Genomic DNA, 10,407 nt, shown 5'->3' with positions numbered 1-10,407 from the left:
TTGTTGTTTGGCGGGTCCGGGCTGGGGATTTGAACCCGCCACCTTAGGTGTACGTGGCTGGCGCCTTAGCCGGTTGAGCTATAGGTGCTGAGCCTATGTACAAGATTATTCACCAGAGCATGGTAATAGCAAAATATTGGGAATAGTCACTTGGAATATTCATCAGAGTATGGTGCTTAAATGAAGTAACAATTTAAATATAAAGAAAAAAAGCAAAGGGCTGGGTGCAGTGGCTGTCACGTCTGTAATCCTGGCACTCTGGAAGCCTGGGCAGGAGGATTATTTGAGCTCAGGAGTTTAAGACAAGCCAGAGCAACAGTGAGACCTTGTCTCTATTAAAAATGGAGAAACTAGCAGGGCACCATGGAGGGTAACTATAGTCCCAGCAACTCAGGAGGCTGAAGCAAGAGGATCACTTGAGCCTAACAGTTTGAGGTTGCTGTGAGCTATGACTCCACAGCACTCTACCCATCTCAAAAAAAAAAAAAAAAGACAAAACCACTGGTATGGCAAGATTTCCAAGGTATATTCTTATGTCACCCTTGGTAGAGTGCCCTAGCCTCACAGCTCACAGCAACCTCCAACTCTTGGGCTTGGGCGCCTCCCAAATAGCTGGGACTAAGGTGCCTGCCACAATGGCCAGCTGTTTTTTTGTTGCAATTGATTAGCTGGCCCAGGCTGGGTTCAAACCCACCACCTTTGGTGTATGTGGCTGGCACTGTAATCACTGTGCTACAGGCGCTGAGCCTCCAAGGTATATTCCTAAGTGAAAAAAGCACAGAATGGAATGTACAGTATCTCAGCAATTATGGAAAAAATGGGGGTACAATTTATACTTCTGAACAATATTTATATGCATTTAAAAAATATCTCTGGAAAGAAACCAAAAACCACTTTTTTGAGGAAGTCAAAGTGGGCAGATGGACACAAGGATGAGAGAAAGGCTTCAGTTTACAACATTTTAGGGCTTTTTCCCTTTTGAATCTTGTAACTGTATTACCCATCAAAAATAGTGTAGAAAATAATTCTAAGCTGAGTGCAATGTGACCCACACTTTTAGCCCCAACTACCCAGGAGGCTGAGGCAGGGAATCACTTGAGCCCAGGCGTTGAGTCCAGCTTGGGTAACATGGCCAGTGCAGCCCCTTAGAAAGGCCCTGTGAAACGCAGCCAGAACACTCTGCCAGCATGTGAGAGAGGCAGAACCAAGCAGCTCAGAGAACAAACGTGCTGGGCCCAGACAGGGTGAAGGGTAAAAGTTGACTTTGGTTCCCCTCCTTTTTTTGCTGGGACCCCATCAGGGGTATGGAGGTTGCCCATGAGTGTTTTGTGGCTCTGAAATTTCAGAAGACTCCTCTCCCCAGGTAGGAGGTGGTCCCTTGTTCTGTTTTCACCTGAGTCTCCTGCCACAGTCCCAGGTGACCTGATAATATGATTTGGGATCTGGTGTCAGCTTCTACACCACCAATAGCTCGATATGTAGCCTGGAAGAACCCCCCCCTCCCCGATTTTACTGCCTCAGTTTCTCATGGCAGAGGATGATGGTGGGTGAACGTGGAACGTCAGAACCTTAGGGTTATTGGTGTTTTGGTCTGAAACGTGTTCTCCCCTTTATCCTTTTTATCAACTGATGGTAAGTTGAATTCATGACTGTGGAGGCAGAAAAAAGGGATGGAATAGCAGTAATTGGACATGCTGGGCTTTTTCTAATTTCACATAATTGACCATATTCTTTTCTTTTTTTTTAAATTTACATTTTTCTTTCTTTCTTCTTCTTCTTCTTTTTTTTTTTTTTTTTTTTGGAGAGACAGTTTTACTTTATCACCCTCGGTAGAGTGCCATGGTATCACAGCTCACAGCAACCTCCATCTCCTGGGTTTAGGTGATTCCCTTGCCTCAGCCTCCCAAGTAGCTGGGACCACAGGTGCCTGCTGCAGTGCCCGGCTATTTTTTTTGTTGCAGTTTGGCCAGGGCCGGGTTTGAACCTGCCACCCTCGGTATATGGGGCCAGCACCCTGCCCACTGAGCCACAGGCGCTGCCCAATTGACAGTATTTTTTTTTTTTTGAGACAGAGCCTCGAGCTGTCCCCCTGGGTAGAGTGCTGTGGCATCACAACTCACAGCAACCTCCACCTCCAGGGCTCAAGCAAGTCTCCTGCCTCAGCCTCCCAAGTAGCTGGGACCACAGGTGCCCGCCATAACGCCCGGCTGTTTTTTGTTTGCAGCTGTAATTGTTGTTTTGGCGGGCCTGGGCTGGATTTGAACCTGCCACCTTATGTGTATGTGGCTGGCGCCTTAGCCACTTGAGCCACAGGCGCCGAGCCAATTGACCATATTTTTAAAATGCAACTTTTCCTATTTCATTCTTGGCAATGGCCTTTTAATGTAATGAAGCAACTTTGTGAGTCTAAATCTCCCTTTACAGAGCAGTAGGCCACTTCTGTGACATTTGGAGATTGTCTCTCAGGTTGATCATTGGTGAATAAAGTGTTCGGTTATCAGCCTGATGGGTTTATTTGACCCTGGACCTTTTCATTAAGTGGGATGGCCGGTGAATTGCCATCTTGTGCATCTGCAGGGGTCCTGGCTGCAAAACCTGCCTATAAGGTGCTTGAAGCAGTGGACTTAATAATAATACCTGTGAGGCAGTGCCTGTGGTTTAGTGAGTAGGGTGCTAGCCCCGTATACCAAGGGCGGTGGGTTCAAACTCAGCACTGATCAAACTGCAACAAAAAAATAGCCAGGCTTGGGTGGCGCCTGAGCGTCTGGTGGACACCTATAGTCCCAGCTACTCTGGAGGCTGAGGCAAGAGAATCACCTAAGCCCAGGAGTGTGAGGTTGCTATGAGCTGTGATGCCATAGCACTCTACTGAGGGTGACAAAGTGAGACTCTGTCTCTTAAAAAAAAAAAAAAAAAAAGCTGGTCCTTGTGGCGGGCGCTTATAGTCCCAGCTACTCAGGAGGCTGAGGCAAGAGAATTGCTGAAGCCCAAGAGCTGGAGGTTGCTGCGAGCTGTGACACCACAGCATTCTACTGAGGGTGACAAAGTGAGACTCTGTCTCTTAAAAAAAAAAAAGAAAAGAATAATTCCTGTGGAAAATTGAGGTTTAACTGTTTAGGGAGCAAGACCTACCAGTGGAGCTATTGCAGTGTGTGATGTTACTGTTGTTCGGGGAAATGGACCAATTCCTACTCTGGACCTTAAAATGCAGCATTAATTACCTGTTCGTCTAAATAACGATTACAGAACCACTGTGCTAAGTGCTGTATGTAATAGGGACAAGATCAAAGGAAGGGCCCCTTCTCTAAAGAAGGTTGTAATGTTGAGGAAGGAATGAAAGTGCAAAGAAACTGGTCCCAGGGTCGTGAGAGCAAAATATCCAGGGCTTGAGGGACTTTGTAGAAGATGGTAAACCAGAGTCATTTAGAGGCAGAGGAAGGACAGCTGGAGGAAGAGGTGTGTAAATTGGGGGGCAGATGGAAGGGGTGCGGATGTGGTGGTGGGCACCTGTAATCCCAGCACTTTGAGGGGCCAAAGCAGGAGGATGGCTTGAGCCCAGGAGCTTGAGGTTGCAGTGAGCTATGATGATACCACTGCACTCCAGCCTGGGCAACAGAGTGAGGCCAGACTCTGTCTCAAAAAAGTAATCTAGATGGGCGGGCCTTGGAGAGATGGATGAGGGAGCAAGGTACATGGGGCTAGTTCTGCTGAAGGCCAGGCTTGTGTGCCTCCCTACCTGGGCTATCAGAAGGACCTTCCTGACTCCTTCTGAGCCAGGGGGCAATATGTTGTCAAGAGCATCTCTGATGTCCCACCCTGTGCCCTTTGCAACCATATGCTAGCTTCTGCAGGTTGGTGGTGGAGGGGTGTGCTGAAGGCCAGCATAGGGCTCCCTTAGGAAGAGGCTACCTCTGTCCTAGCAGGTGGGGCTGGGAACATAGCTGCTGCTGACTCCATTGCACTCCATGTCTTTCCTGTTTTCTTGGCAGGTTTAAGGGGCTCAAGCCGACTGTTATCCTTCTCTCCCGAGGAATTTCCAACGCTGAAAGCAGCTGGAGGGCAGGACAAGGCTGGCAAAGAAAAGGGCGTCTTAGATCTGTCGTATGGGCCAGGACCAAGCCTCCGCCCTCAGAGTAAGTGATAGCAGAGTCTGTCTTGGTGCTCATTGGAGTACATATAGAACTCCTTTTCTTCGGCTTAGCGCCTGTAGCTCAAGTGGCTAAGGCGCCAGCCACATACACCAGAGCTGGCCGGTTTGAATCCAGCCTGGGCCTGCCAAACAACAATGACAACTACGACCAAAAAATAGCTGGGCGTTGTGGTGGGCGTCTGTAGCCCAGCTACTTGGGAGGCTGAGGCAAGAGAATCAATTAAACCCAAGAGTTTGAGGTTGCTGTGAGCTGTGATTACACGGTACTCTACCCAAGGTGACAGCTTGAGACTATCTCGGGGGAAAAAAAAAGAACTCCTCTTCTTCCTGCCCTCTGAGAAGGTGCTGGCATTGCTGGGGTCTCTGGCTGCCACACACTGATGTGCGTGGCTCTTGGCCCTTTCCCTGATCTGTGTACCTTTCGGACTTACTGCCAGGCAGTTCTGGGCCTCACTTCTGCCTTTCTTATCCCTTAGGTTGGGCCAGGCCTGTCCCTTTTCCATCTGTCATTCAGTTGTTGGTTCTGCTATGCTGGGTGGTCATGGTCATGGCAAGAGCAGACAAAGAACCAATGAACTTGAGGAGCTGGTGAGAGCCTGATGGCCAGCCCTCTACCCCATCCAGCCAAATTAGAATCTGCATTTTTTTACACAGTCCCCTGGGGATTGTTACAGGACCAGCGCAGCCCTGGTCTCTGCTGTCCCTTCCTCTGGTGTCTGGCTGAGGGATCTGCAGGACTGTGTAGCATTACTTCTGGGAGGACTTTTTTCTTAGAGGCCTTGGGTGGCTTGAGGTTGAGGTGGCATTTAGGAGTGAGATATTCTGTCTGTTCTAATCAGGGTACTGAAGAGGCTAACGTTTTCCAGGCGTTTGGTCTGGTGTGAGAGGCTTTGTTTGCTTGTCTTGATTCAGCCCCACAGTTCTCCTGTCTATGTTGGAACTGATGATACTGTATACAGTCAGTAACAACTCTACTTAAGACACAGCTGCCTTTTCAGTGGCCCACATGCGTCCATTTTGTTTAACTATAATCTGATTCTTTAGGACAAGAATTATATCTTTTTGAGATTAAGATCAGTAGCTTTGTAGGACTATAAAAATTTTAGAACTAGATGAAGCTTCTAGAATCAGTTTCATTTCCTCTTTGGGGTAGGTGAGGAAACATGGCCAGAGGGTGACCTTGGCTTGCCCACGATCACACAGCAAAGGGATTGGAAAGCCAAAGCCAAACTCTGGGCTGTAGCTCTTGTCCTGCTTCTCTTAAGGGTCATGTAACTCAGGGACCTTACGTGCCTTAGCTCTTGACTGGAAATTGACTGAAAAGTGAGTCTTTTGGCTTATCCGATCTGTTGGCCTGTAATAATTCCCACCAGATTTTACCACATTTGGCAGTGGGAAGCATCATGGAAAGGTCTGCAGGTTTCAGCCTATGAGCTGCACAAGCACCCTACACCCCAACTGGAATGACAGTGCTTTGTTCTTCTGTGAAGGGGTATGAGGGGGAATCCCTTTGTTAAAGGTGCCACTGCTGACTAGAGTCGGAAAACACTGCATCAGGAATTCCCTCCAGTGCTGACGTGGCCTCTGCTGCTGAACAGTGTGTGCTGGCCCTTGTGGGGCTGAGTTGGGATGACTCTAGACTGTTGGTGAGGGCTGTCTTCATTTCTCTGGGTTGTGAGATCTGCAGGCGTACGCCACTGCTGTGGAGAGAGGAGGCCACATCTCATACTCGCCTTCCCTCTGCGTAGGTCTCCTGTGTCTCTCACAGTCATCCTCCCCCAAGCAAGCTCGCACCCGTTGGCCAGGTGTCCACCCCCAACCTTCCCTGTCAGGTGTGACAGCTATTCACTTTTAGGTTTTTGGTTTTTGGTTTTTCTTTTTTTTCTTTTTTCTTTTTTTTTCTTTTTTTTGTGAATGAGGGGGGTCCCTTGACCTTCAGAACCTCATGCAATCCCTCCTCCCCCTCCTCTTTCCTCTCCCCTTTGCCCCCTTTCAATTTCCAGATGTGACAAGCTGGAGGGAGGGCGGTGGGCGAAACATAATTTCTGCCACGTCTCTGAGCGCCTCCCCAACTGAGCTGGGCAGCAGGAACTCGAGTGCGGGAGACGGAGCCCCCTCCTCGGCATGCACCAGCGATTCTAAGGACCCCTCTCTCCGCCCGGTTCAGCCTGTCCGAAAAGGGGCTTCACAGTTCATGGGAAATGTATACCACCCACCTACATACCATGACATGCTTCCTGCTTTTGTAAGTCTTCAGAGTGTACTTTTTTTTTGCCCATGAAGTTGGATTGTTCATGTCCAGCAGAACCTAGTTCAAGTGGTTGAAAATCCACCTTGAATTCTCCCTCCTGATTTCCCGCTTTGCCCTGATACCCCACTTTTGAGGTTTGCATTAGTTTTGCGTTCCTTCCCCCTCCCACCCACCCTTTTCAAATCTTAAGTGCTTTGTCTCCTGGAGACCTGACTTATTTCCTGGTGATGTGGGTATTATTTTAGCTTTGGTTCTTTAGAAGGAGAGGCAGGTATTCCCTGTCATGAATCCCCAAATCTACTTACCGACAGCAGGAAAGAAATGGGGGAGATGGTGGAGGATTGATTAGAAAACCCCAAGACTTTCCTGTTGCTTTTTCCCATTTTCTACTTTCCAAAGCAAATTTTAACTTAAGTGGGACTTGGAATTTAGGCCATTACCAGAAAATCCCATTCATTGATGTTATGTTTCAGATGTGTTCGCCACAGTCATCAGAGAACCAGGGTACAGTGGAACGAGGCTCTTTTCCTCTTCCTCAGCTCCGCCTTGAACCCCGTGTTCCTTTTAGGCAGTTCCAGATGAATGACCAAGATGGGTAAGGCCATTGTATTACAGTTTTCATGTATAGAGAGTCTCCTGGTGATGAAGCTGGTTAAAGATAATGGGCCAGTGTATGAAAGGGCATTATCTCCTGGAGACCACAGAGAACTTAAAAACCAGCTCTACCCCAGGGCTCATGGTATGGGTGGGATTTGGAGCTGAATGAGAGATTGAGTTCTGATTTGAAGTTCCTGGCAGAGTAGAAGTTTTAGCATGTGTTTGTGGCTGCCTTAAACATCAGCAATGAGCATATATAACTGTAGGACGAGGCACAACTTCTCTCCGAGATGTATTTGTTAGCTACATATTGCCTTTAAAAGGAAATGACATAAATATTAAACACAAACCCATGCAGTGTAAAACTTTTTGGAAAATTATTTGATTTTGCTTCCCATCCATATGTTGAACATGAGTCTATCATCATCTTTACTTTTTCTCATCAGAAAAGAGAACAAGCTGGGGACAGCTCGTCCTCTCCGCCCACTGAGGCAGCTGGTGGAACGGGCGCCACGGCCTACCATCATCAATGCAGAAAACCTAAAGGGTCTCGACGATCTGGATACCGATGCTGATGATGGCTGGGCAGGTGGGTGTGGTGCTTCCTGCTGGGCAGGCCCAGTGTGCATATTAGGACCAAGATCCCTTGACTTTCAGAACCTTATGAAGGACAAGAACGAAGGCACAAGGCCAGGGAAGCAGCTCCGACGGCCTGCATTTCTCCTCGTCTCGGTCAGGCCAGAGGTTACCAGCTGCTTTCTGACCAAACCCTTATCTTATTTTGGTCTCTGGTCTTGATCTTGGTGTGTTAACTTCTTTTTTCCTGAAGTTTCAAAGGCTAGAAAAGTGTTATTAACTTTCTTTAAAAGACTGTTGGTAGTGGGAAATTTAAACAAAGGAACATAATAATCAGTTCCCAGCTACCCATTACCTGGCTTCAATAAGTACCAGCATTCTGCTGTTCTCTTTTTTTCCTATTTGTTTGTTTTTAAGAGATGGGTCTCACTATGTCACTGTGTTGTCCACAGTAGCTGTTCACAGGTGCAGGTGTGATGGCAACTCACTGCAGCCTGGAGCTCCTGGGCTCAGGTGATCTTTCTGCCTCCTCCTCCTGGGTAGTTGGGACTGTAGGTGTGTGCTGTTTTGCCTACTCGTTCTGCTGTTTTTATTTCTTTTTCTTTCTTTCTTTCTTTCTTTTTTTTTTTTTTTTGAGACAGAGCCTCAAGCTGTCCTCCTGGGTAGAGTGCGTGGCATCACAGCTCACAGCAACTTACAACTCCTGGGCTCAAGCGAGTCTCCTGCCTCCGCCTCCCAAGTAGCTGGGACCACAGGCGCCTGCCACAACACCTGGCTATTTATTTATTTATTTTTTTTGGTTGCAGCCATCATTGTTTGGCGGGCCCAGGCTGGATTCGAACCTGCCACCTTAGGTGTATATGGCTGACGCCTTAGCCACTTGAGCCACAGGCACGGAACCTGTTTTTATTTCTTTATCTCCACTTACTCCTCTCCACCTAACCTGATTATTTTCTTTTGTAATTCCTTTTGTTGTTTGTTTTCAGATAAATTTCTATTACATTGAAAGCCATACATCTTTTTTTTTTTTTTTTTGAGACAGAATCTTAGTATGTCCCCCTTGGTAGAGTACCGTGGTGTCACAGCTCACAGCAACCTCCGACTCTTGGGTTAAGCGATTCTCTTGCCTCAGCCTTCTAAGTAGCTGGGACTGCAGGTACTTGCCACAATCCCTGGCTATTTTTTGTTACAGTTATCATTGTTGTTTTAGCTGGCCTGGGCTGGGTTTGAACCTACCAACCTTGGTGTGTGTGGCTGGTGCTGTAACTACTGTGCTATGGGTGCCACGCCTTAATTGTACAATTTTGACATTTGGATGTATATGTGTCCCCCCATATTGAGATATAGTACATTTTGGAGTGGCTCAGGCCTGACTCTGCCCAAGTGTATGGCTGCTCTTGAGATTAATTTTTACCATAGATGAGTTTTGCCTTTTGTTGAATTTGCAACAAACGGAATCATACAGTATTCTCTTGTGTTTTTGATATTCATGAGTATTATATGTATCGGTGGCTTTTAGTTGTTGAGATATGTTCCACTGTATCAATATGCTGTAATTTACTTATTACTGACTTACTCAAAAGCCCCATTGTAAATAATAATTTTATTTCTCTCTGATAGATATCTAGAAGTGTTGGGACAAAGAGCCAGGTGTGATGAAGTATATAAGAGAGATAATACTCTCCTTTCTCTACCGAATTGCTTTGGCACCTTTGCCAAAAATCAGTTGATTACAAAAATGTTGGTCTATTTCTGGACACTATTTGTTCCCTCGATCTATTTGTTTATCCTCGTGCCAATACCACGCTGTAGGTTTATACTAAATCTTAAATTTAAATAGTGTAAGTTTTCCCACCTTTTCAAGATTGTTTGGATGATTCTAAGTTTTTTACATTTCCATATAAGTTTAGAATTGACCTGTCAGTATTTACAAAGAACCCGCAGGCATTTTAGTTAGGATTCTTTTGACTCTATGTCAGGATAAATGTGACATCTTCATTGTGAATCTTTAGGTCCAGGAACCTGGGGGATCTCTTAAGTTCTTAAGTGAGTCTTTCATTTCTCTCCGCAGTGTTTTATAGTTCGCTGTGTAGAGGTCTAGAACAGGGGTCCTCAAACTTTTTAAACAGGGGGCCAGTTCACTGTCCCTCAGACCGTTGGAGGGCTGGACTGTGGGCCCTGGGACGAGTCGGCTGGTAAGCAGGACAGGCAGCAGCAGCAAAAACACCCGGCGGGCCGGAAAAATGTCCTAGGTGGGCCACAATTTGAGGACACCTGGTCTAGAATGTCTTCTATTTAACTTATTTAGCACTGGGTGGCACCTGTGGCTTGGTGGATAGGGCGCCGGCCCCATATACTGAGGGTGGTGGGTTTGAACCTGGCCCCAGCCAGCTAAAACAGCAGTGGCAACTGCAACAAAAATAGCCGGGTGTTGTGGTGGGCACCTGTAGTCCCAGCTACTCAGGAGGCTGAGGCAAGAGAATTGCTTAAGCCCCAAGAGTTGGAGGTTGCTGTGAGCTATGACAGCATGGTACTCTACTGAGGGCGACAGAGTAAGCCTCTGTCTCAAAAAAAATAATAATAATTTAGTTAGCACTTAGGGGGCTGGATATGGTGGCTTATATTCAGTTTGTTACCTGGGAGACTGAGGCAGAAGGATGACTTGAGCACAGGAGTTTGAAGTTGTAGAGAGCTGTGATTCTCCCATTGTACCCCAGCCTGGGCAACAGAATAAGACTGTCTCTAAAAAGTAAAATTTCGGGCTCGGTGCCTGTGGCTCAAGCGGCTAAGGCGCCAGCCACATACACCTAAGGTGGTGGGTTCGAATCCCCAG

The 10,407-nt window shown here is 47.0% G+C and overlaps 1 protein-coding gene across 8 annotated transcripts in view; it reads left to right on the top strand.

The window, feature by feature from the left end:
- Window positions 1–10,407, top strand: part of PRRC2B (proline rich coiled-coil 2B) — a 70,771-nt gene that overhangs the window by 10,949 nt on the left and 49,415 nt on the right. For 7 of the 8 annotated variants that reach the window (XM_023516123.1, XM_023516122.1, XM_023516118.1 and 4 more), the window contains exons 5-8: window positions 3,990–4,133; window positions 6,154–6,395; window positions 6,875–6,996; window positions 7,445–7,587. In XM_023516123.1, the coding sequence (XP_023371891.1) occupies window positions 3,990–4,133; window positions 6,154–6,395; window positions 6,875–6,996; window positions 7,445–7,587 (651 nt within the window). The remainder of the gene's footprint in view (window positions 1–3,989; window positions 4,134–6,153; window positions 6,396–6,874; window positions 6,997–7,444; window positions 7,588–10,407) is intronic. The other variant, XM_023516124.1, reaches the window with a different exon arrangement.

Source organism: Otolemur garnettii, unplaced genomic scaffold, assembly GCF_000181295.1.
Source record: "Otolemur garnettii isolate 467f Iridium unplaced genomic scaffold, OtoGar3 scaffold00087, whole genome shotgun sequence".
NCBI lineage: Eukaryota > Metazoa > Chordata > Mammalia > Primates > Galagidae > Otolemur > Otolemur garnettii.
This window is presented reverse-complemented; position numbering and strand designations above follow the sequence as displayed.